The sequence below is a fragment of the Adiantum capillus-veneris genome, chromosome 7, assembly GCF_014529385.1.
Source record: "Adiantum capillus-veneris isolate H3 chromosome 7, ASM1452938v2, whole genome shotgun sequence".
NCBI lineage: Eukaryota > Viridiplantae > Streptophyta > Polypodiopsida > Polypodiales > Pteridaceae > Adiantum > Adiantum capillus-veneris.
Window position 1 is genome coordinate 66,812,810 of NC_140937.1, and position 25,990 is coordinate 66,838,799.

At 44.1% G+C, this 25,990-nt stretch overlaps 1 protein-coding gene across 2 annotated transcripts in view; it reads left to right on the forward strand.

The window, feature by feature from the left end:
* LOC147453989 (mannan endo-1,4-beta-mannosidase 2-like) overlaps positions 1–25,070 on the forward strand; it is a 47,040-nt gene extending 21,970 nt beyond the window's left edge. For both annotated transcript variants that reach the window (XM_086516014.1, XM_086516013.1), the window contains 2 exons: positions 23,376–23,587; positions 23,694–25,070. In XM_086516014.1, coding sequence (XP_086372140.1) covers positions 23,376–23,587; positions 23,694–24,087 — 606 coding nt within the window. In that variant the 3' untranslated portion in view covers positions 24,088–25,070. The remainder of the gene's footprint in view (positions 1–23,375; positions 23,588–23,693) is intronic.
* The last annotated feature ends 920 nt before the right edge of the window (positions 25,071–25,990 follow it).

Below are 25,990 nucleotides of genomic sequence, written 5' to 3' on the forward strand. Positions count from 1 at the left end.
GTGTATTGTACACCACGTATTAAACGTCCCGTCTCGTACCGTACTGTAGCTGTTATGCACTTGTTAAGTACATAAGTGGCACACATGATGACCTCAAGCCAAAAAGAATTTGGCAAAGCTTGACTTTTGACCATACATCGTGCCATTTCCGTAAGCACCTATTTTCCTCTTAGCAACACCATTTTGCTGAGGTGTATAAGGCAATGTACATTGGTGTTTTATCCCACCACTAGCCAAAAATGCATAAAATTCATGAGACATATACTCCCTCCCTCAATCGGAACGAAGGGTGCCCATAGTACATTTCGAGACATTTTCAGCCATAGCCAAAAATTGTTTGAAGCACATAAAAACTTTGGACTTCACTTTAAGCGAAAATACCCATGCACGCTTGGAGTAATCATCAATGAAAGTCACAAAATATAGGTAATTGTCCAAGGACGGAGTTTGCATGGGCCCACAAACATCACTATGCACAAGCTGCAACCTGCATGTGGCTCTAACTGAACCATCCTTTGGAAACTTAGAACGCTGCATTTTACCCAAAATACATCCTTCACAAACATGTTTGACAGGTGCTTCAAGAGGCGGCAAAGAAGCAACCATATCAGATTTTTGCAAACGCAGCAAACTGGCAAAATTCAGATGCCCAAAACGTGTATGCCACAGTTTTGCATCTGAAACAGCCCTTGAATTTGCAACTGCATTTGTAAAATTTTTGTTCACACTTGTCATACAAAGTGAGCTTATACAGCCCACGACACAAAAGGCCAGATGCAACAATTTCATCACCAAAACTGAGATCATGAACTGTATGTACATCCGTCATCCACAAATTTGACTACAAGTCCAAGTCTAGTAAGTGCAGATACAAACAAAAGATTCTTCTTGATCCCAAGTACATAAAGTGCATCGACAAGTGTGAAAGAACTGCCATTTGCAGGAGTAAGCACAATCTTTCCAACTCCCTAAACCGGATAAGAGGCATTGTTGGCACAAGTGACTAAATTCGCATGAGGGACAGACTCAAGAGAGGTGAACAATTCACGATGTGAGGTAATGTGCTTTGTAGCACCACTGTCGAAATACCACACATGTGAATCTGCAACAACTGACATGCATGCATCATGGACAACAGGATTGTAAAATTTAGGTAATTGCTATTTTGGGCCATGAAATCTGTTCGCGTCATTAGCTCCGGAATGACAAGAGGAACATTTCATTACTCTGCCGCTAAGTTAACTGAGCAACTTGTTGAGATATTTTTAGACCAAAAGGTCCAAAGCGAGGAATTAATGCATAAGTGCCACTAGGCATATTTTTGGACATTTTCCAACTTAAGAGAGAGAGAAGCATTAAAACAAAATGTGGGCTGCATTTTTCAGCCGTATGGTGGATTGTTGCAGGTACCAAAGCTACCGTGTGCTTGCTTACCTTCTATGTACAGTGAAGTGTAAGAACTGATGCCTTGCACAACATTCATTGCTCTCTCTCTTCCCCCTCCGTGCAGTTATTAGATGCCCCACAAGAGGGCTCTTCATTTGACCTATGTACAGCTGTGTGGGTTCATGTGCGATTGCTGAGGCAAGAGCCTCTTGCACAAGTACTGTATTAGCTAGTTGCTAATCCCCCGCAGGTATAGGTGAATTCGAAGAGGTTTCACGTGAGAAATTTCGTTCGATTCAAAGGGGGTGTTGTTCTTGTGGTACCAGGGAATTCCCAAGAGGACATCACAACCTTCCAATGGCATTATGTAGAAGTCCTCATGCCCCAAATACCCCTGACAATGCAACCGAAGTTTGCCAATGACAAGTGTAATGGCTAGTGGTGCCATCCGATCGGGTGTGATCTCAAGCCGCGCCACCAATTCAGGTGAAATGAAGCTGGCCTTGTGCTTGGGTCAGTGCCCACGCAATCTGGAACCAGTTCTGTTTTCATCTTGCCTTTTCGTACACGCTCCTCAGCTACTCTTGAACCCTCTGGCCTGTCTTCATCCTTGTCATTCTGTTCTCTCGGTGCCTTTTTAGGGCACTTCCCGAAGATATGCCCAGTTTCTCCACATCCAAAGCACTTCCCCTCTTTGATGTAAAGAGCTCTCTTGAGGAGTGATTTTGGGTCGTGCATCCTTTTCTTTCTTTTTTGGGTTGCTCTTCCTCTTTTCTATTTTCATTTTTCGAAGTCTATTGGGTCCTTTGCGTCATGATTTCATCTGTGGGGTAGGTCAAACTGCCCGAGTGAATGCAAAACCGCGTTTCGCATGACTCATCAGTTCCTGAATGGAATTTGACTTTTGTTCTAAGCAGTGATCTCGGATCTTTGTAGGAAGACCCAAGGTAAACCGCTCAATCTGTTCTTTGAATGAGATCTTCTTAAATGAAGAGGCGGGTAGAAAAGAGCTCCAGAATCTATATGCGTCCAATGCATCCTTCTTGGTCATCTGAAGATGGTTCCAAGCAGTTCGTATGTCTCGTTCATACACTCGAGTCAACCAAGAAGAAATAAAAAGCCTTTTAAAGTTCAGCCATTTACTATTTAATTGGCACTGTCTTGTTTAATAGAAGCGTGGACCACCAAGTTCGAGCATTTCCCTTGAAGTAAGAGGTAGCTTGCCGAATCTTGGAGTGCTCTGAGTAACGCCCTCCAGAGAAAGCTATGTCAAACTGCTGTATGAAAGACAAAGCCTTCGAAGCATCTCTATATCCAGAAAACGTGTCAAATTTAATTGACTGTCCACCTTCCTTAAACTCTTGGACTTTCTTGCTTTTATCTTCCCGAAAGTCATGCTGGTTGGCTTTATAAAAATTCTTCTTCTTTGCATAAAAGCTCTCTCAACCATGGGGCGAGATTTAGGTTTCTTTGCCTTTTTCTTGCCCTTTCTGAAGCTTTGCTTTTTGCTTCGCTTTTTGCCCTTTCTGTCTTCTTCGCTCGAGTCAGAGGAGCTAGAAGAACTCTCAAAAGAAGAACAAGAAGAAGAGGAAGAACTGTGTACTCCTTCAAATCGAACACGCTTCTTTTGCTTTCTTGCCGATGCAAATGTAGACTGACGACCCAAATAACCCGGGAAGTCAGTTCCTTTCTTTTGCTTTTTGTCGTGCTTTTTTGCTTTGTTGTGTTCGAAAAAGTTGAGCAATTCGTGCATCAACCACCTCTTCTAATTCTTGCTTCGTATACATCCTTGGAGTAGGAGGTTTCTTCAGTGCCGGTTTGAGGGGTAGTTCTGTGGTCTGCCGCCACCGTGAATGCACCTCGTCGAAGGAGGTCTGGCTCATAAATTTTGCAAATTTCGGGTCCTTTGCAAATTTTAGCATCATCTTTGTTGCATCGCCGATCAATCGTCGACGCTTCATCTCATCGATCTTCGCCTGAGTAGGCCAAGGCGGGCCGTACTCCTCGCGTGAATCTTCGTTGTGATCTCTTCCCGCATCTCCGGATGTAGAGGAAGTCGACTGATCGTTGTCTGAAGCCATAAGTGCCGCGTAAAAAGGATCGGATTTCTCTGTAGGAGAGAAATCGGCCGCGCTCTGATACCACCGTAACAGACTTGGACACTCCAAGTCGAGATTCTACCGCAACACCACAAGAATTCACTTCAAAACAGTTCACAGTTCACAATTGACACTGGTCCGGCGGAGTTCCGTGCCTAGAGATATTGGCCCCAAAGATTGGCTCCCCTTTCAGTATTTCTTTTTGTATTAATCTACAACTCAAAGTACAAAGGAGTGAGAGGCTCTCACCCTCAGACTTTGCGTCCAGATGCTTTGAGAAGTGGGAAGCCTGTCCACTTATTTAAAGGTTTACAAGGGATGCCAAAAGCAAAGCCCCAAAAGCTAAAAACTCAAAAGCCCCCTTTTTTAAAATAGTCCTAAAAATAAAAGCAAAGCTCTCTCTTTCTCTTTTTAATGCCTTGCGTAGAGATTTTATGTAACCAAAAGCTGGCCACGCAAAAGGTGCTTTTTCCGTATGCTGCTTTTGCGAATGGTGCCGCAAAACGTGGGCGTCCATACAATAGGCCACGTCAGCAGCTTCAGTGCCGTACAAGGCATTTCCGGGAGCCAACCAGCATAACGTCAGCGTTTTCGGCCCAGAGAGGGTGTATGTGTGTGTGTTGTGGTGGGCACGCCACGTCACCAGTTTGTGACACGACGTGAGTCTTTCGATCCACTGACTATAATGATGCTGGCAGAACCGCTCTCGAGAACCCTCCGAACAAACAAAATGGTAAGAACAATGGTAATTCTTCCTATTCTCAATCTTCCTCTACACCTAAAGCACATAACTCTTCACCTCACAGCGATAATAAAGAAAAGGCTAAAACTGAGGAAACCCCTAAGTTGACACCTAGGGTTGTTCTCGTTCGACGAACGGATCGATCCATTTGGTCACGTTCGATGGCGTTCGATAGGTCCAACAGATTTGGCGTTCGTTTGACTGGCCAATTGACAGTTGACCGTTTGACTGCGCTTTTGTTGGAGACGTATTGGGTTGCCTTTTTGGCATTGGATGCCTCCCACCTAGCTTAGGATTCCTTTCGTTCAACCCCCTCCTCCCCCTCACCTCCCACATGCCTTTAGCAAATTAGCCTCATCTCTCTCTCTCTCTCTCTCTCTCTCTCTCTCTCATTGCATTGGTTCCTTCAACCTTGGATACCGAATGTACATTCAACATTCCATGGACCATTAGGTTCCTCTCTCTCTCTCTCTCTCTCTCTCTCTCTCTCTCTTTCAAGGGCAAGTGTCTACACTCTAAATCTATATAAGGATGCCCTCTTTCTCTTCTTCTCCATTAAGTTTCAACTCAAGGCTCTAGCTCATGAGTCATTCTCAAGCTCTTTCATGAGTCATGAGAAATTGCAATTTGCTATACCCTCGCAAGCTCTCCATTCCTCCCTCATAGCTCTCAAGCAATCATCCTCTTGAATCTTCATGAAGCTCTAGCCTCTCAATTTCAAGCAAGCTCTCCATGAAGCTTGCCTCTTGAGTCTTCCTCTCTCACACCTCCTCTCTCCAATACCAAAAATTCTCAAGCTCTCCATGGCATAAACCCCTCAAGCTCTACATCTCCCAAGTGTTCTATCCCTGTTCATGAAGCTTTTGAAAAGCATTGCCGCTCTTATGAGAGGGTGAGGGAAAAACGAAACGTTTGTAGGTGGACTTGCAAGTATTGTCCCAAGATCATGACTTCCTCCTCCACTTGACTCATTATCCACTTGACGAAGATGGGAGGTGAAGCCGGTCCATGTCCCAATATACCCGACGACATTTTGGAAGAGTGCAAGAAGAAGTATCTCCCCTTGAATTTTTGAAAACGTGCAAGGTGGGGTTGAAGAGAGACCAAGAGGAGATAGTGGCGCCCGACATTGAAGCTCTTAGACTTTAGTGTCTCCCATATCGTTTTTGTCCCTACTTCGACTTTTTTCACCATTGAGGCTTTGAGGGCCTACTTTTTGTATCATATCGATTCTCGAATTTCAACTTAGCTTTTTGATTTATGACACATGTAATGCGAATCGTGGTTCATGTCCATTTGTGTCTCATTGTTTTGACTCTTGACTCTTGAGTGTCGACACTTGGCACTTGCAAGTTTCCTTCTTATCCAATGTGATAATCAATTGTCTACTTGTCTCAAGTGTAAAATCTAGGCTTAAGAATTGCGCGTTTTTATTTTTTGAACGTACGTAACGATGTTGTACGACATAAAAGTTTCTAGTTCGATGAGTACCGTACGTCTTCGTACGTGGACAAAACGTATGTGACCGTACGAGACCACCCTGTTGACACCTGATGAAAAATCTGCTTAAGGAATAGTAGGAGGATGGTTAAGTCTTGAAGAACAAACCATTTATGGGAAAGAAGGAAGATTTTTTCAGTGTCACACTAAGGGTCACATGAAAAGAGATTGTCCTAAGGAAGCACCTAAGAAAGAACCCACATCTTCTGTTAGTGTCTTGGTTGAGCCACATAGTGCACCCCAAGTTTCTGATGAGCATCTTGACGAGTCTCTCATTAAGTCTTATGGTCATATGAATGGTCAGAGAATGGTGGTCTTGTTTGATTTTGGCAGTGTGCATGATGTGATTAGTGATTCTCTTGCGAAGAGAGAACGCTTAGAAGCAACTCCAACAACTCCTATTGAGGTGTCTAGATTCGCTGGCATGAGCTCTTTAATCACGCAGGAATGTCCTAGTGTGTTAGTCTCTGTTCAACAAGTATCTTTTCGTGCATCCAAGAACTAAAGGGAGACCTCGCAGCTTGCAAAATATATCCCCACAAAGGAGGGAGAAAATCAATCCTCAATGAGAAAGGAGCTTGAAAGCATTAAGAAGCAGGTGAAAACTCTAAGGGAAGAGGAAGAGCAGAAGGCATGAGCAACCTCTTCGTGGACACAGCACCTATTCAAAACACAGGAGAAGGTTGATAAAGCAAAAAAGTGGACCGAGGACGCAAAGAAAGGAAAAGATAAGATGCTTGAAGCCACAATGACATCCACTATCATCAATGACAATTGAGGAGGAGAAAAAGAGAGAGACTAGAGCCCTTCATGTGCGTGTTACAAGTCTCAAAGACACTGGAAAAGTAGAAGAAGAGGTGCAAGAGCTCTTGAGCGCATGGGTATCTGAACCCACAGACACAAGTGCTTGGAAAGTTGGCAAGAAGGGAAGTGATGAGAAAGGAAGGCCCAAGGAAAGAGCACTCATTATATGTTTCCCTACGCTGGAAGCTAGGAAGGAATTCATGAAGAAGGGACCGACACTCAAGCAAACTGAGATATTTTTGGGCGATGATCTCACTCTAACACAGGTAGCACATATGCAAGAGCTAATGCTAAAGATCACGGTAGTGAGGGAGAAAGAGAAAATTGCTTTCTACAGGGTAGGGAGAGTAGCGGTGTTGGAAAAACGCACCGCATGATGGTGCGAGACCTATGGGACCAACCTTAAAATGGTAGCATGGAACTGTAATGGATCCATGAAGCTAGATGTAGGCGCATTTGAGGATAGCTTTAAGGAAAGAGACATTATTTTTTACTTGGAAACGCATCAGACTCTTGGTGACACATTACCTAGAGTGACGGGATACCATTGGGAGACTACTTGTAGGCAGGATGTGAGATCAATGCATGGAGGACGAGGGTTAGGAGGTGTGGTAGTCCTCTTCAGGGAAGAGCTTCAACCCCTCATTCGTATTGTTTGAAGAGATGAGCAAGTGAGATGTATGTAGGTCAGAGTGAGAGCGGAGACAGGGAGGCCACTCTACATTGCAATATGCTATTTTGCCCCGAGCACATTTCATTATGCATCGCCAAAGGGGCAGTCACCCTACATGAAATTGGATGAGGACATATGGGAGTTCTCTAGGGATGGAGATGCCATTCTTCTGGGAGACTTTAATGCCAGGACACGCCAGTCTCAGACAGCTTTCTATGATACCTCAGAGGAAATGTTGAGAGAATTGGATGTTAGCGATATGGAATTGGCTAGGTGTTCGTAGGATGAGGAGCACATTGGATATGCAGGATATCTGACAAATTTGGGGATTGCACATGGACTGGCCATCTTGAATGGCCTCCAGAGATTTCTAGCGTCGAGTGGATTCACTTGTTTTCCTCATAGACATGGGGCTAGCACAGTGAATTATGTTCTGGCTCAGCTCAGTTTCATACCCTCTATTTAGGATTTTACAGTCGGGCCCAAGCCTATTTGGGTAGCAGTAGATCATACCCTCCTCACGTTTATCGTCTCTTAACCAGTTCAGCACAGCTTGACTGGTACCAAATCTACGCATACCCAATACACTTTTACTTCGGAGGTGATTTTGTCTACATAGATGGTATCTATGAACGCTTATGTACAAAGGATCCGAGGAGACCTCTAGGAGGCTCACATATATATTGACAGAGACACTACAGGATGCAACAGCAGAGGCATACCCCCACACTAAGCTTGGGCAGCGATTGTAACAGACTTGGACACTCCAAGTCAAGAATCTACCACGACAGCACCAAATAACCACTTCAAAACAGTTCACAGTTACAATTAATTCAACACTGGCTCGGTGGAGTTCCGTCCCCAGAGATATTGGCCCCAAAGATTGGCGCCCCTTTTGGTATTTCTTTTTGTATTAATCTGAGTTCAAAGTACAAGAGTGCGGACAGGCGCTCACACTCAGACACTACGTCCAGATGCTCTGAGTTGTGAATGGCCTACCCACTTATTTAAAGAGTACAAGGGTTGCTAAAAGTGGAGCCCCAAAAGCTGAAAATCAAAAGCCCAAAAGCTTTTTAAAAATAAAGCAGAGGCTCTTTTTTTCTCTCTCTTATGCTTTATTAAAATAAAGCAAAAAGAGTTCTCACTCTCTCTCCTTCAATTTGTGTAGAAAAAAACAGCACGCTTTGCGTAGCATAAAAAGCAGAAACTGCTGCTGATTTCAGCCCCACAAGTTGCGCCGTAAATCACGAGACTCTGCCACGTCAGCATGCGTGAAAATTGCCCCGAATTTTGCAGCCAGCCGCGTTGCCACGTTTCCTGTAGGAGGTCTTTCCCGCACCTAGGGGTAGTGTGTGTGCACTGGGCACGCCTCGTCACCAGTTTGTGACATACCCCCCTCTTGAAATCATTGTATCGCCCTCGATTACGCATGCAAAACAGATAGAGGCCATAAACCGTCTTAGCAGACATTGACTGTTAGTACCTATGTACTAGGAACACACATCTAGCACATGTACCAATCGACAGTCACATCACACGACATCATAGGACATCACTAGACATCCAACATTCATTCGGATCTTAGACCATGATTTATCGGCAATGTAGCTAGCAATCGCATCTAGATCCAGTCGGGACCTCATCGATGCCCGATTGACTAACCCTATTGCAACCATGTCTATTCGAGATCAATTAGACCAAAATGCTGCAGTCATTTCGTCTATTCCTGCACTTACAAACAAGTCGAGAACAAATCAGTTTCATATTCAGGAATTCCATTTCATAAAGTCATACAGCAGAATACTGTCAGCTCTCAGTATCCCTAAAGCTCAAAGAGATATCAATGACTCTAGTATCAAAATTGAGGCATCTGTTGACAAAGGAGCGGAGTAACTCCCCTCTTGTGCATCGCACTGCACCAGATCTCCGGCCAAGCTGAATTCTGGGTTCCATTTGGAGTCGACTATGCTAAACCAAAAGCTTCGAGGTAAAGTTTCACAATCTGAGGAGTATCTGCTAGGTCCTCCTCCTCCATCCACTTCGCACTAATGCAGGATAGTTCTTGAACTTAACCAAGAACCGCCTTCGGACTTTACCTTTTATTCTTCGTGTCCTTATGTGCCAAAATCTGTTCAGGAACAAGGATCTCCTCGTTTTCTTCCACTTCGGGTTCCTCATCAGGCTCCCCATCCCCATCATCAGGCACATCACCTTTAAAAGGTTTCAAGAGACTCACATGGAATGCATTGTGAACCCTCCAAGTGTCAGGCAGTTTCAATCGGAAGGAGACATCATTGATCTTTTCAGAGATCTGGAAAGGTCCGTAGTATCGCATACTAATCTTTGGAAAAAGCCTCTCCTTTCCCTTCTTCTTTCTCAGGCGTGCCTTCTCAAAACGTAAGAGCACCCAATCATCCTCCTTCAATTTCAAATCAGGACGATGGCGATCCGTTGCCTTTTTCTGTCGTTCTTGAGATTTCTGCAAAGCCTCGCGGACCTTGGCAAAAGTCGTGTCTAAGTCGCGCGTATACTCATCCGCTTCAAAAATATTATCTTTCGTGCTTAGGAAGGGTGGAATCTTTGCAGCACCTTCAACAATCTCAAATGGCGTCTTTCCGGTCAAAGAGTGTATCGTGTTATTGTAGGCAAATTCCACTAAAGGTAGATACTTTTTTCATTGAGTCTTTTGATCCGAGATATAAGACTTCAATAAATCTAAAACCACTGAATTGGCGATCTTAGATTGCTCGTCAACCTGCGGGTGGAACGATGATGAGAACTGCAACCGTGTGCCAATGTTCTCCCAAATTCCCTTCCAAAACAAACTCGTAAATCTGGGGTCCCTATCGAAGACAATCGTCTCAGACATGCCATATAATCCGAAGATCTGGGCCACAAACAGTCTCTCTAAATGATCCGGCTTGACTGTTTTCTTCACTGGAATGAAATGAGCCTGCTTGCTGAATCTGTCAATAACAATCCAGATACCATCGTGACCACTCTGTGTTCTCGAGAGATCAAAAATGAAATCCATTGCAATACTTTCCCATGGGCAGGTGGGTATGGTCAAAGGCTGTAACGATCCCTGTGCTTTATGCCTGTCAAACTTGACCTTTTGGCATACCAAGCAACTGCGCACAAACTCTTCCACATCCTTCTTGAGTCTCGGCCAAAAGAAGTATCTCTCTACCCCTTTCATGGTGGTAGCGATGCCGCGGTGACCCGTAAAAGGTGGACAGTGGCATTCAGTCATAACCTTTTCCCTCAACGGCTGTGTAACGCACAACATGGTTTTTCTCATCAAGTAGCCATCCCAAATGGAATATCCTGCTATTGTCTCCCCATCCCGTATCCGTGTGAAAACATCTGCACAATCTGGATCTGTGGCATACTGGTCGACCATATCCTCGAAGCTCCTATGATGTATCGCGGAAATAGCCAGAACCAACGGCTTTCGAGACAAAGCATCTGCCACCACATTCTTTTGTCCTTGAACATGGACAATCTGGAAGTGAAATTGTGACAAGATGTTCGCCCACACCGCATCTGCTTTTCCGATAGCCGCTTTTGGGACAAGAAGTAGCGCAAACTTTGATGGTCTGTAAAGACAGTAAAATCCGCTCGGAGTAGGTAATGCCGCCACTGAGTAAGAGCATGGATAACTGCCAAAAGCTCTTTCTCATAAATCTGTGCTGTGATTTCCGGCCTTGAGAACAATCCGCTCTCGTAAGCAATGACATGGCCTTCTTGCATTAAGACCGCACCCAGACTACCACCACAAGCATCACAATATACTTCAAAAGACTTCTGCAAGTCCGACAGAGTCAAAACTGGTCCCGTAGTCAATTTCTCTTTCAATGTCTGAAAGGCAGTCACCTCTGTGGGTCCCCACGAGAAAGAGACTCCTTTCTGTGTCAAGATATGCAAAGGGGAAGCAACCTCTATAAACTTTCGAATGAACCGCCTGTAGTACGAACACAGTCCCAAGAAGCTTCTAACTTCATGGACATTCTTCAAATTGGGCCAATCACGGATAGTCTCTATCTTGGCCGGATCCATTTGCACTCCTGCTGTTGACACAATGTGTCCCAAAAAGTGTATCTCTGGTAGGAAAAATTCACTTTTCTTTGCATTAATCACTAACTTGTGATCTCGTAATGCATGAAAAACCTGAAGCAGATGATCTCTATGTTCTGTCTCATTCTTGGAGAAAACAATGATATCGTTAAAGAAAGTGCCAACAAATAGCGTGTACTCTCGAAAAATCATGTCCATCATCCTGTTAAATGTCGTAGGAGCATTGGTTAAGCCAAAAGGTATCACCAAAAACTCAAATAACCCAAAAGTCGTCCGAAAAGCTGTCTTGTAGACGTCTCCCGACGCGATTCTGATATGATGATATCCACTCTTCAATTGAATCCTGCTAAAGCACGAGGATCCCTGTAATCTGTGGAGTATATCATCGATCATAGGAATCGGAAATCTGTTCTTGATGGTGATTTTGTTGAGAGCTCTATAATCGATGCACATTCTCCAAGATCCGTCTTTCTTCAAAACTAACAACACTGGAGAGCAATACGGTGAAGTACTAGGTTGGACAAGACCCTTTTCCAAGAGGTCTTTCACTTGGTTCATAATCTCTTCGTTCTGTGCTCGGCTCACACGGTAAGGTGGCCGGTTTGGTGGTGTGCTTCCAGGTATCAGATCAATGGTATGATCTTCAGGATGAGCAGTTGGTAACTCGCCTGGTAGGCCCTCTGAGAAGCAATCGATGTGAGAGTGGAGAAAATCTTGGCGTTCTTTATCAAGTTTAGACATATTTGTCCTATCCTCATCACTCAACTCTTTCATAAAGATCGAGTAAACAAACAGACTGGATTTTATTAATTTAGAAATGGCCGAAGCCGATACAATACGGACAAACTCGCCCTTCAGTTTAATGCCAAGTACAATGGTTCTGTCCTTCTCTGTGGTCAAAGTTGCTTTCCTCGCTCGATAGTCGACCACGACGTTGTTCTTGTGGTACCAGGGAATTCCTAAGAGAACACCACAACCTTCCAAAGGCATTATGTAAAAGTCCTCATGCCCCAAATACCCCTGACAATGCAACCGAAGTTTGCCAATGACACGTGTAATGGCTACGCCAACAATCTCGGCAAGTGGTCCCATCTGATTGGGAGTGATCTCGAGCCGTGCCGCCAATTCCGGTGAAATGAAGTTGGCCTTGGCTCCTCCATCAAAGAAGATCAGGACCACTTGGTCTTGTTAAGTATGGAGCCTGATTTACCCTTGTAATTTTATGTGGTAAAAGCGCACATTTGTAAGGCCCCCATTATGAGGAGAAGCCATCGTGCGTGAAGGAAAATCACTCACCGGAAACCAAAATTTTCACGGACAAGAATCAGGGGCCGGACGGAATATTATGGCCGGACGACGGCTGGAAAGTGGTCGGAAAACAACCGGTCGGTTGGCTGGTGGCCGGTAGTCAATGGTCAGTGGTCGGAAGTCAATGGCCGGTGGCCGGTGGCCGAATTCAAAAGCGGATTTGTCTACACAAGGGCGGCCACACATGGGCGGATTGGAGGGTCCGATTTGGACTTATTCGCACAAGGGCGGCTACACATGGCTGTCTCTCATAAGAGAGAGCAGCCCTTTTGGCCTATAAAAGAAGGCCATTTCTACACACATTTCATAGTGTGAAGTTGATGCAACAATGTGAGTGTGAGGTGGTGAGAGTGAATCAAGGCGGGAGCTCTATTAAGGGTTTAATCCCTTTGTAAACTACTTCTTCTTTTGAAGTGTTAAAGCCATTGAGTGGCTGCTTTCCTGTGGACGTAGCCCACATTGGGTGAACCACGTATATCGTGTGTACTCTCTCTCTCTCTCTTTCTCTACTCTATAATCTTGTGTATGTAAATCTGTCTCTCTCCATTAAGTAATCTACTCAATTATCTATTTAGCTACGTTTTATTTCCTAACAACTGGTATCAGAGCAAGGTTTGCTCGTAGCTAAATTATCTCAAGGAAAGGATTCCTTGAATTGAGTGGGAGTTATGGTGGAGGAAGGGAAGCTCAAGATTGAGAAGTTCAACGGCAAAAACTACCAACATTGGAAGATGCAGATTGAAGACTATCTCTACCAGAAGGACCTCTATTTGCCACTAGGCGGTCTTGCGAAGAAGCCCGCAACAATGGCAGATGAAGCATGGATTGTCCTTGATCGAAAGGCACTGGGAACAATCCGGTTAAGCTTGGCGTCAACGGTGGCCTTCAATGTTTCGGAGATGAAGACCACGGAGGACTTGATGAAGTCACTTGACGACTTCTATGAGAAACCATCGACATCCAATAAGGTATTTCTTATGAAGCGCTTGTTCAATCTAAAGATGACAGAGAATGGTTCAGTTGTAGAACACCTAAATGACTTTAACACAAACGTAAGTCAACTTCGATCGGTGAAAATCAATTTCGATGACGAAGTGCGAGCTCTCCTTATACTATCATCTCTACCGGATAGTTGGGACAGCCTTGTGATGGCTGTAAGTAATTCTATTTCTGGCACCAATACTCTTAAGTTTGATGATGTTGTGGGTGTTCTCCTAAGCGAGGAAATACGAAGGAGAAGCACATGAGAATCATCAAGTGCTGCACTGTCAATGGAAACAAGAGGAAGGCCTAAGGAGAGGTTCAAAAACCAAAAGGGTCGTGATCGCTCAAGGCGAAGTAAGTCACGCACAAAGTCAGTTCTTGAATGTTGGAATTGCGGCATGAAGAGCCACGTCAAGAAGGATTGCTGGTCCAAGAAGAAGAAGGAGACAGAGTCTCAAGACAACAAGCCAACATCGGAGGCCAATGTGGCAGGTAAAGTAGAGCAAGATGCTCTAATTCTCTCATTAGACAATGTGTCTAATTCTTGGATAGTAGATTCTGGGGCTTCATTCCATGCGACACCACACAAGCAACATTTCCAAGACTACACCAAAGGTAATTTTGGGTATGTATACTTGGGAGATGATGAAGCTTGTGAGATTGTCGGCAAAGGTACAGTTTCTGTCAAAACTGCTAACGGAAATGAATGGAAGCTTAAAGATGTTAGGCATGTTCCTTCTCTTCGCGAAAATTTAATCTCTACAGGACAATTGGACGATGAAGGTCACAACATTGCACGCGGAAACAAACGGTGAAAGATCTCAAAGGGATCTTTGGTGGTTGCCAAGGGAGAAAAGGTCGGTACACTTGTGTACTGTTAGCACGCAACCTTCAGCTTGTGCAGCAACTACAGAAGTTGACAGTGCAGTGTGGCACTACCGGCTTGGGCATATGAGTGCCAAAGGAATGTAAATCCTTCAAACAAAGAAGCTTCTACCAGGTTTGAAAGAAGTGGACTTAGAGTTCTGTGAAGATTGTGTTTATGGTAAACAAAAGAGGGTAAAATTTCAAAAATCAGGAAATGAAAGAAAAAATAAAAAACTTGAGTTGGTTCATTCTGATGTTTGGGGTCCTGCAAGTACACCATCACTTGGTGGCTCATTGTACTATGTAACATTCATAGACGATGCGACTAGAAAAACATGGGTTTATGTCATGAAGAATAAATCCGATGTATTTTCCATATTTCAAAGGTGGAAAGCCTTTGTGGAGAATGAAACAGGTACCAAGGTTAAGTGCCTCAGATCCGACAATGGAGGTGAATATTGCAACCAAGCTTTTGAAAGGTTTTGTGCTAGCAATGGCATTCGGAGGCAAAGGACAACCCCAAGGACACCTCAACAAAATGGTATTTTGGAAAGGATGAACATGACAATCATGGAGCGAGCACGAAGCATGCGGCTACATGCAGGCCTACCGCTTGAGCTTTGGGCGGAAGCTGTAAGTACGTCTGTGTACTTAATCAATCGATCACCCTCAACGGCATTGGATGGGGGAGTTCCAGAAGAGGCATGGACAGGTAAACTGGTGAATTATGTATTTCTCAAAGTGTTTGGGTGTGAGGCTTTCATGCACATAGATAGAAGCCTAAGATCAAAGCTAGATGCAAAGTCCAAAAAGTGTTTCTTCATTGGCTATGGAGAAGGTGACTTTGGGTATCGCCTATGGAATCCTGAAGATGGTAAAATCTTAAGGAGTAGGGATATAATTTTTAACGAACAAAATATGTACAAAGATTACTTGGAAAGAAAAGAAACAAAAGAAACAGGTGATGAGTACATGGAGCTTGAGGACGGTGAAGACTCAAGGACTGCAAACGGTGACAATGTGCAATAACGTCAACCAAATGAGGAGCCTCAACCTATTCCCCGAAGATCTACAAGAGCAAGTAGACCTCCAGAAAGGTTTGTTCCTTCCTTCAACCATCTCTTGATTTCAGATTCTGGAGAGCCAGAATCATACGAAGAAGCTATGCAACATGAATCCAAAGAAGAATGGACGAAGAGCATGCAAGTGGAGATGGACTCACTACATCGCAACCAAACATGGGAGTTGGTTGAGTTGCCTGAAGGTAAGGGGGCACTTCAAAACAAATGGGTGTACAAGCTGAAGGAAGAAGAAGGTGGGAAGAAAAGATACAAGTCTAGGCTTGTGGTAAAAGGGTTTTCTCAAAAGAAAGGTATTGACTTCAATAAAATATTTTCTCCTGTTGTAAAAATGAACTCAATTAGGCTTGTCTTAAGCCTTGTGACTGCTCATGATCTAAATCTCGAGCAAATGGATGTAAATACAATATTCCCTCACGGTGACTTAGAGGAGGAAATCTACATGCTTCAACCAAAGGGGTATGAAGTAAAAGGTAAGGAGAAAATGGTTTGCAGATTAAAGAAGAGCTTGTATGGTTTAAAGCAAGCATCAAGACAATGGTACTTGAAGTTTGATCGATGGATGTTGGATCATGGATTCACAAGATGCAACTCGGATCACTGCGTCTACACGAAGAATTTGGGAGATGGGAAATTCATCATCCTAATGTTGTATGTTGATGACATGCTGATTGCAAGTGCTAACATGCAGGACATCCAAGACCTAAAAGAGGAGCTGTCTAAAACTTTTTCAATGAAAGATTTAGGTGCTGCAAAGAGGATACTTGGTATGAAAATATCAAGGGACAGGACGAAGAAGACAATAAAGCTATCTCAAGAAGATTACATCAAGAAGGTACTAGAAAGGTTTGCAATGCAAAATGCAAAACCAGTTTCTACACCTTTGGCTGGTCATTTTAAACTAACGAAAGATATGTGTCCAAAGACACAAGAGGAGATAGCTTATATGTCTAAAGTTCCATATGCTGCAGCGGTAGGTTCTCTAATGTATGCTATGGTTTGGACAAGGCCAGACATTGCACATGCAGTGGGAGTTGTGAGTAGGTTTATGGACAACCCAGGTAAAGAGCATTGGCAAGCTGTGAAGTGGATACTTAGGTATCTAAAAGGGACAACAACAAATGCTTTGTATTTTGGAGGAACCGATATTTTTCTAGAAGGGTATGCTGATGCAGATATGGCAAGTGACAAAGATACTCGAAGGAGCACTACTGGCTATGTGTTCACGATTGGAGGCATAGCAGTAAGCTGGGCTTCAAAGCTGCAGAAAGTGGTTTCACTTTCTACCACGGAAGCATAGTATGTAGCAATGACGGAGGCAAGCAAAGAAATTCTGTGGCTTCACAGATTCTTAGAAGAGCTTGGATTCAAACAAGACAATTGTGTCTTGTATAGTGATAGCCAAAGTGCTATTCATCTTGCGAAGAACTCATCCTTTCATTCAAGGACAAAACACGTTGAGGTGAGATATCACTTCATGCGCACTCTTTTGGAAGAGGGACAGCTAAAGCTAGGAAAGGTGCATACAAGTGAAAATCCTGCAGACATGTTTACAAAGGTAGTCAACAAGGAGAAGTTGAGCTTTTGCTCATCTTCAATCGGCATTCAAGGATAAGAAGCCAGAATGGAAAGCAGTCACAGGTTTGGTTTGGAGATCAGTCTCCAAGTGGGAGATTGTTAAGTATGGAGCCTGATTTACCCTTGTAATTTTCTGTGGTAAAAGCGCACATTTGTAAGGCCCTCATTATGAGGAGAAGCCATCGTGCGTGAAGGAAAATCACTCATCGGAAACCAAAATTTTCACAGTAAAAAATCAGGGGCAACTTTAGGGGCCTCTTCCACCTCCGAGACTTTTTTTCCCCCCTCACCGGAATAGTCCTTTTCGTTGGAATATTATGGCCGGACGGCGGTCGGAAAGTGGTCGGAAAACAATCGGTCGGTTGGCCGGTGGCCGGTGGTCGGACGTCAATGGCCGGTGGCGGAATTCAAAAGCGGATTTGTCTACACAAGGGCGGCCACACATGGGCGGATTGGAGGGTCTGATTTGGACTTATTCACACAAGGGCAGCTACACATGGCTGCCTCTCATAAGAGGGCAGCCCTTTTGGCCTATAAAAGGAGGCCATTTCTACACACATTTCATAGTGTGAAGTTGATGCAACAAGGTGAATGTGAGGTGGTGAGAGTGAATCAAGGCGGGAGCTTTAATAAGGGTTTAATCCCTTTGTAAACTACTTCTTCTTTTGAAGTACTAAAGCCATTGAGTGGCTGCTTTCCCGTGGACGTAGTCCACATTGGGTGAACCACGTATATCGTGTGTACTTTCTCTCTCTCTCTCTCTCTCTCTCTCTCTACTCTATAATCTCGTGTATGTAAATCTGTCTCTCTCCATTAAGTAATCTACTCAATTATCTATTTAGCTACGTCTTATTTCCTAACAGGTCTTTGACTTTGCCCCAAGCTCGGCAATGTTCTATACTCTCATCCATCGTGTTGGGATCGGTACCCACGCAATCTGGAACCAATCCTGTTTTCATCTTGCCTTTTCTTCCACGTTCCTCAGCTGCTCTCGAACTCTCAGGCCTTTCGTCGTTCTGTTCTTTCTGTGCTTTTTTTACGGCACTTCGCGGAGATATGTCCAGGTTCCCCGCATCCAAAGCACTTCCCCTCCCTGATGAAGCGAGCTCTCTCCTGAGGAGTAAGCTTGGGTCGTGCATCTTTCTTTTCTGAGTTGCTCTTTCTCTTTCTACTTTCATTTGCAGAAGTCTGTTCAGCTCTTTGTGTCATGACCTCATTGGTGGGGTAGGTCAGACTGCCAGAGTGAATGGCAAAGACCCGTTTCACATGACTCATCAACTCCTGAATAGAAGCTGACTTCTGTTCCAAGCAGTGATCTCGGATCTCTGTAGGTAGACCCAAGGTAAACCGCTCAATCTGTTCTCTAAACGAGATCTTCTTGAATGAAGAGGCGGGTAGAAAAGAGCTCCAGAATCTCTCGCAATGAGCGTCCACTGTATCTTTCTTGGTCATTCAAAGATGGTTCCAAGCAGCTCGTATATTGCGTTCTTACTCTTGAGTCAGCCAAGAAGAAATAAAAAGCTTCTTAAATTTCAGCCATTTAACTGGCGCAGTCTTGTTTAAAAGAGGCGTGGACCACCAAGTTCGAGCATTCCCCTTAAAGTAAGAGGCAGCTCTCTGAATCTTAGAGTGCTCTGAGTATCGTCCTCCCGCGAAAGCGATGCCAAACTGTTGTACAAAAGACAAAGCCTTCGAAGCATCTCTATATCCCAAAAATGTGTCAAATTTAATTGACTGTCCACCTTCCTTAAACTCTCGGACCTTCTTGCTTTTATCTTCCAGAAAGTCATATTGGTTGGCTTTATAAAAATTCTTCTTCTTTGCATAAAAGTTGCTGTCGTCAGAGTCTGAACTGTTTGTGGACGAGGCCTCTGTAGAACTGTCACTCATTGGGCGAGATTTAGACTTCTTTGCCTTTTTCTTGCCCTTTCCGAAGCGTTGTTTCTTGCTTCAGTTTTTGCCTTTGCGGTCTTCTTTGCTTGAGTCAGATGAGCTAAAAGAACTCTTAGAAGAAGAAGAAGAAGAAGAAGAAGAAGAACTGGGTACTTCTTCAAATCGAACACGCTTCTTTCAGAGTGCCTTTCTTTTGCTTTTTGCCGTGCTTTTTAGGTTTGTTTTGCGCGTCAAAAATCTGAGCAATCTGTGCATCAACCACCTCTTCTAATTCCTTCTTGAATATTTCTTGTGAGTAGAAGGTTTCTTGAGAGTGGGTTTTGGGGGTGGTGTGGTTTTCTTCCACTGCGCATGCACTTCCTGAAAAGAAGTCTTGCTCATATATTTTGCAAATTTTGTGTCCTTCGCAAAATTTAGCATCATCTTTGTTGCATCGCCGATCAATTTACGACGCTCCATCTCTCGTCGCTCCACGTGAGTAGGCTGAGGCGGGCCATACTCCCTGTCGGAATCTTCGTTGTGATCCCTTGCTGCATCTCCGGATGCAGAGAGAGTTGATTGATCCTTGCGTGAAGCCATAGGTGCCGCGGATTTTTTTTTTTTTTGGGGATCCGATTTCCCGTAAAAGAGAAATCGGCCATGCTCTGATACCATTGTAACAAACTTGGACACTCCAAGTCAAGAATCTACCACGACAGCACCAAATAACCACTTCAAAACAGTTCACAGTTCACAATTGATTCAACACTGGCCCGACGGAGTTCCGTGCCTAGAGATGTTGGCCCCAAAGATTGGTGCCCCTTTCGGTATTTCAATCTGAGTTCAAAGTACAAGAGTGTGGGCAGGCGCTCACACTCAAACTCTGCGTCCAGATGCTCTGAGTTGTGAGTGGCCTACCCACTTATTTAACGAGTACAAGGGTTGCTAAAAGCAGAGCCCCAAAAGCTGAAAATCAAAAGCCCAAAAGCTTTGTAAAAATAAAGCAGAGGCTCTTTCTTTCTCTCTCTTAGCAAAAATAGTTCTCACTGTCTCCTTCAATTTGCGTAGAAAAAAACAGCAAGCTTTGCGTAGCATAAAAAGCAGAAATTGCCGCTGATTTCAACCCCACAAGCTGCGCCATAAATCATGGGACTTTGCCACGTCAGCATGCGTGAAAACCGCCAGCCACGTTTCCTGTAGGAGGTCTTTCCCGCACCTAGGGGTAGTGTGTGTGCACTGGGCAGTTCATGCCACCAGTTTGTGACAGCGATGACGCTATGGGAGCATACCCCATAATAGCTGGTATGACAAGGAGTGCAGAGACTAGAGCCCGACTTCAAAGGAGGTAGTTTTAGGAGTCATTACTCACAGGCAGTCACGGATTGCTTCTTGGCGTTTAGTACGAGGGAAGAAGAGGGCGTTTCTAGTTCGACTAGAGTAGGATTTGTAGCAGTTCTTTTTGAGCCATGATTCAGGCGAGGCATGGCGACTCTTCCATGAGCACTCTCCCCCACCATTCATCACTTCTACGGAGGTATGGTGTCAATATGCATCATCTCTCTACATAGTCTCGGGGCAGCCACCTTTTTCAGATCTGTCAGAGCCATGCCCACACACATGTGCTTTCTTTACCCCCGAAATGGTAAAGAAAGCCATTGACAGGGTGAAGACTAGGAGAGCATATGATCACGATGGCCTGGTAGCAAAGCATTTTATACATGCCAAAGATCAAAGCTGCTCTAGCAGTGATGTTCAACCGTGCCATGTGCGAGGGCCTACCTGATACTTGGAGTTTGTCCACTATCGTATCTATCTTCAAGTCAGGGGACCCTTTGGAGCATGGGAATTACCGCACCATCATGATTGGACACACATTGGCACGGTTGTACGCATCCATCCTTGAGCAGCAGTTGAGTAGATGGGTAGAGAGAGAGAGGGTGTATGTGCAATAGGACAGACGGGTTTCAATAGAGGTTTCTCTACTCTTGATTGTATTTTGACACTCAGAGCCATTATTGAGGAGGGGAGATCACGTGGGAGACGGCTCTATTGTTGCTTTGTGGTTTTTCGCAAAGCCTTTGATACAGTGCCCGAAGCTAGATTGATGCATAGACTGCAAGAGATGGGGGTACCCAAAGAGTTGATTTGGGGGATAAGTCAGTTGTGGGGCATGTACGCACTCCAGAGGGGATTTCTGGTTTGGTTGACTTCACTATTGGGGTGAAACAGGGCTGCTCGCTATCTCCTACACTATTTGGCATGTATGTGGATGAGGTTTCTGACTACATTGAGAGGGATGGTGATTGAGGAGCACAGTTGGCAGGGACATGGATCCCACTATTGTTATATGCTGATGATATTGTGTTGATTTCTGACTCCCCGGAGGGGATGCAACGTCATTTAGATGCTTTGTACAGATTTGCCCACGATAGTGAATTGTCTGTTAACACCACACCATAGTGGGTCAAGAGGTCAGCACCCACTTTTACATACGGCCAGGAGATGCTGGAGTATACAGATGCATACACCTATCTTGGGGTAGTCTTTAGTGGACCGGTGTTTTCATTGAGGAGAGCGGCAAAAGACTAGATTGACGAGAGCTTATGCATCCTTGGGAGGATTGGAGAAGATCTGTTTGTTGGTTCAGTTTCAGGAACCTCGAACAAAGCTGTGGCTTTTTGACACTCTAGTGGCTTCAGCTATACTTTATGGGGTTCAGATTTGGGGACCCTCGGTGGAACACCATGGAAGATCTAGTAGCACTGATGGATGTAGATGTATGGAGAGGCATCTAGTCTCTATGATCTCTCGACCGATTCGGGCTAAGGCCTCAGTGCCACATGAGATTATTCGAGTGGAGCTAGCTGTCCCCTTCTCGTAGTTGAGGCCCTTACTAGATCAGTTTCCTTCATGCATAATTTATGGGACCTCCCCAGAGATAGATACGCTCGGCTAGCCCTTGAATCATCCCGACAGCTAGCGCTTCAAGGGGACACATCATGATGGTATGGACAGATGACATCATGGTTCCAGTCACGTGGCTTCAGCATGGATAGATTGCCGAGTATTCCTTGGATGCACCCTCCCTTTCTCTTACATGGACAGAGATCACTACACTTATACATCAGGATTTGATTCAACTAGATACCAGAATCACATGGATACAGCTGGTACAAGAGTTGGGCACGAAGATGGCTTTCTATAGAGAGCATCTTCTCCAACTAATAGAGGATGGATATGTGATCAGATCGGCTTATATGGACACTCATTTATCCTATGGGATACGATGTGCTATTGGGCATCATAGCATCAGCTAGAGATTGATGATTTAGGAGAGTACCAGCAGACGCCAGGATATGCCAGTTGTGCGATATAGAGCCAAAGACAGAGCTACGTCACATTTGTCATTGTCCGGTATACTATGAGATATGAGGCCGCTTTCATCGTCTATTCAGAGAGGGCTTTGGATATGTGATTAGATCGGTCTATATGGACACTCATTTATCCTATGGGATACGATGTGCTATTGGTGAGATGCGCACATCATCGCATTAGCTAGAGATTGAGATTGGCAGATTTAGAAGAGTACCAGCAGAATCCAGGATATGCGAGTTGTGCCATATAGAGCCAGAGACAGAGTTACATTACATTATACATCATACGAGGCCACTTTCACTATCTATTGAGAGAGGGCTTTGGACTGTTGGCTCGAGTCATGAGATATCGGTATCTGAGATGCCTCGGGTGGTTTTTGCTAGAGCTCCTCAGACACGGGGAGAGTCTCTTGAGGAGACCAAGCAGTGGGAGACATTCACAGAGGGAGATCACTAACTTCTTTAGAGCAGGGACTCATCAGCCAGATGAGCATGCTTCACAACAAACTTCAGAGCCCACTTGTACCAGAGGTATATTAGTGGACATAGCCACTGCCAACTGAGCTCGGGAGAGCTAGATGCCCACGTCTATGAGGGCGACCACGACATCGATGGAGGCTCCATCAGAGGATCAAGATTATTCTAGCACGATATGGGAGACGCCCAGTACGACTATTTACAGAGGTGGAGCTCTTCAACGACCGATGCAATACTTTCTTTGACAACGCCCGAATCCCCGATGCTGTCCATCTTCGGGCATTGATGATGATGATGATGATTTCAATCTGACGATTTTAGTCTTTTAATTTAGTCTTTCACTTTACTTCATTTTATTTATGTACCCAGACATTGGATTAGATCCACAAGGAATGTATCAGTTTGGTCTCATAGGTCATTTTGGCCTTTTGAAGACGTGTAATATAACATTTCATTTGAATTCATTTCTCTAGTCTGCTGTTATATAGCATATTAAACTAGCCGTCAAGTGTGGTAACTGAGAATATTTATCTTTTTCGTGTTTTCTGATTATAGAGTTGGATTGAGGAGATGGCTGCATATGCAAAGTCTCTTGATCAAAAACATCTGCTTACAGTGGGCTTTGAAGGATTTTATGGTCAATCCAGTCCAGAAAAAGTAGAGAAGAATCCGGGAGACTGGGCAAATAACCTAGGGTCTGATTTTATCAGGCACTCCAAAATTGACCTCATTGACTTCACTTCCGTACATGTGTACCCTGATATCTGGTATGTGATAGTGGCCAAGATGGGTTATCTAACGTTAACTTAAAGCAATGCATATGGTATGTATTGAGTCAATGACCAAGGCAAATTGTACAATGTAACTTTTCAGGATACCAAATTTCTCAAATATGGAAAAGAAGAAATTTGCAGAAAAGTGGGTGGCTTCTCACATTGAGGATGCATCAAATGTGCTCCATAAGCCGGTCCTCTTCACTGAGTTTGGGGTGTCTGATCAAACAGACGGCTATGACGCAAAGCACAGGGTTGAAGTAACTGACATTGTTTATGATAAAATCTTTGAATCAGCCAAAGAGAGAGGTGCTGGGGCGGGAGCCTTAGTATGGCAGTTTTTGGTGGAAGGTGTGGACCGTTTCCACGATGAGTTCACCATCATCCCTTGGCGGGAACCGAATTTCTATAAAGCCATAGTAGAGCAGTCCTGCAAGCTCTACAATCTATCAGATATCTACAATCCAACACACCCTACTTGTATAAATTTTTGAGCGTAGCAAATGAGATCTTAGTGGCTGTATCACTACCGGAGATAACAATTCCTACCTTTTTATTCCGAAGATTCAAAGCCATTCCTTTCAGGCCGCTGTCGCAGCTTGGTAGATAGCATTTGTGAGGAGATGGCTAGGTACCCAAGTTCAAGTTCCAGTGGTGTCTGCTTGGACTCTCTTCAATTTACAAGCACAGAAAAAGGGACACTTACCAATGGTGTGGTAAACGTAATGCCTTGCAAGGAAGACTGCCCAAAAAATCAAACTACACAAGCTTCTCCAAGCAGATATGGAGAAAAGGATAATAGCAAAAGTTGCTCTACTGGGCAGACCTGTCTAGACTATGATCGTGGCAGCATGCATTAGTATCTTGGTCACTGTTGCACAACTTGGGTATCTGAGGGTCCATGAGTATTCCATTTCAGGAGATTTTCTCAATTCCAGTCCCAGAAATGTGCAAAGAAAAAATAGAAAATCAAGAAGAAATGCGGAATTGGGAGAATTTGTCCAACAAATGGGACCGTTAAGCTTTGTTTGACCACAACTCAATGCATAATATCCTGCAAAGAAAAATCCGTGGAAGAGTTCTCATGGAATTTGGGGGCAACAACCCACTCATTTATCTACGATACTATTTATGCACGACTGAAATGCTTTACCGATGAATGCATGAACCTTTTTGTGTGCAGATAGCTGCTTTTTTTTAATGAGTTCCGAGAAGTAAGAGTAAACAACATCAAAGGGGAGGGAATCTCCAGGCCTAGTCTAATTATAGTTTTGACATTAGCAGTATGCTTCAATAGCTTGCTGGTATGATTTAAACTAGAATTCCTGTTGGAACCACAGGCCACTCTGTTTCCTTCAAGGTGCCTTTCAGCTTATTATTGTTTCAAATCCAATGAGCATAGTCCCATTTCATTAATTGACCATGTAATTTTCTAAGACAAAGCACTAATTTCTGAAGTTCAAAAAACCTCCCTTAATTCTCTTGCTCATCACTTTCAAATCTTTTTGTTAGAGCATAAAGATACCACATCTATCAGAATTGTACCATAAAGGTGTCGTAATATTACAAGTTTACTGGGCATTCTAGTCCTCCAATTCATGAGGTGAAGTATCTCTTGCTCTCCTAGCCAAATACCCATCACAATAATTCTTCTCCTTCTTTCCAGCAAACTTCATTGAGGAAGGTATTGAGCACTCCTCACTGATTTCAAAGATTCTAAAGAGGAATTTCTTCTTATGTGGGGTCTTTCTTCTTCACAAAGAGAAAAAAACCTAGGCTATGGGGTCACCTTCTCATGATGTTGGGAGATGGCTTCTCCTCCTTGGGGAGTGCCCACGAGCCTCACACCTCTACCGAGCCTAGCTGAAGGCATGATTGCTTCATCTCCTCCATGGGTCTGAGCTTTTGAAGGATTCCATAGACCCACCAATGTGGGCTGAAGGCCGAGTGCTCGGCCAGACATGGCCGTCCACACGTATCTTATACTAACTAGCCTTTTGTTTATTCATCATAAGGGACTTGCTACATGCGAGTTGTAGGCTAAGCTCCAATGTACCCTCTCGTCTCTCTCTTGTGCACAAATCCACACTTATACAATTGGTGTCAGAGCCAATGCTTGGCTCGTTTCATTTTGCATAGAAAGCTCAAGAGCTTGATGTTTGATTCTCAAGAGTCACAGCTCAAGTCAACATGGGAGTGAGCTCAGATCAGAGAAAAAAGTTTAGATGTATACTTCTATGTGGTATTGTGTGGTATTCTGCCTCTATACAACCGTGGTCGTAAAGCTTTAGCTCAAGATAAGAGCGTGTTTTTCTCTGATCATAAGGGTTGTTTTATAGTTTGAATTAAGCCATAGAAGCAAAACTATAAAGGACCAAATTCTGTGTACATCTCCAG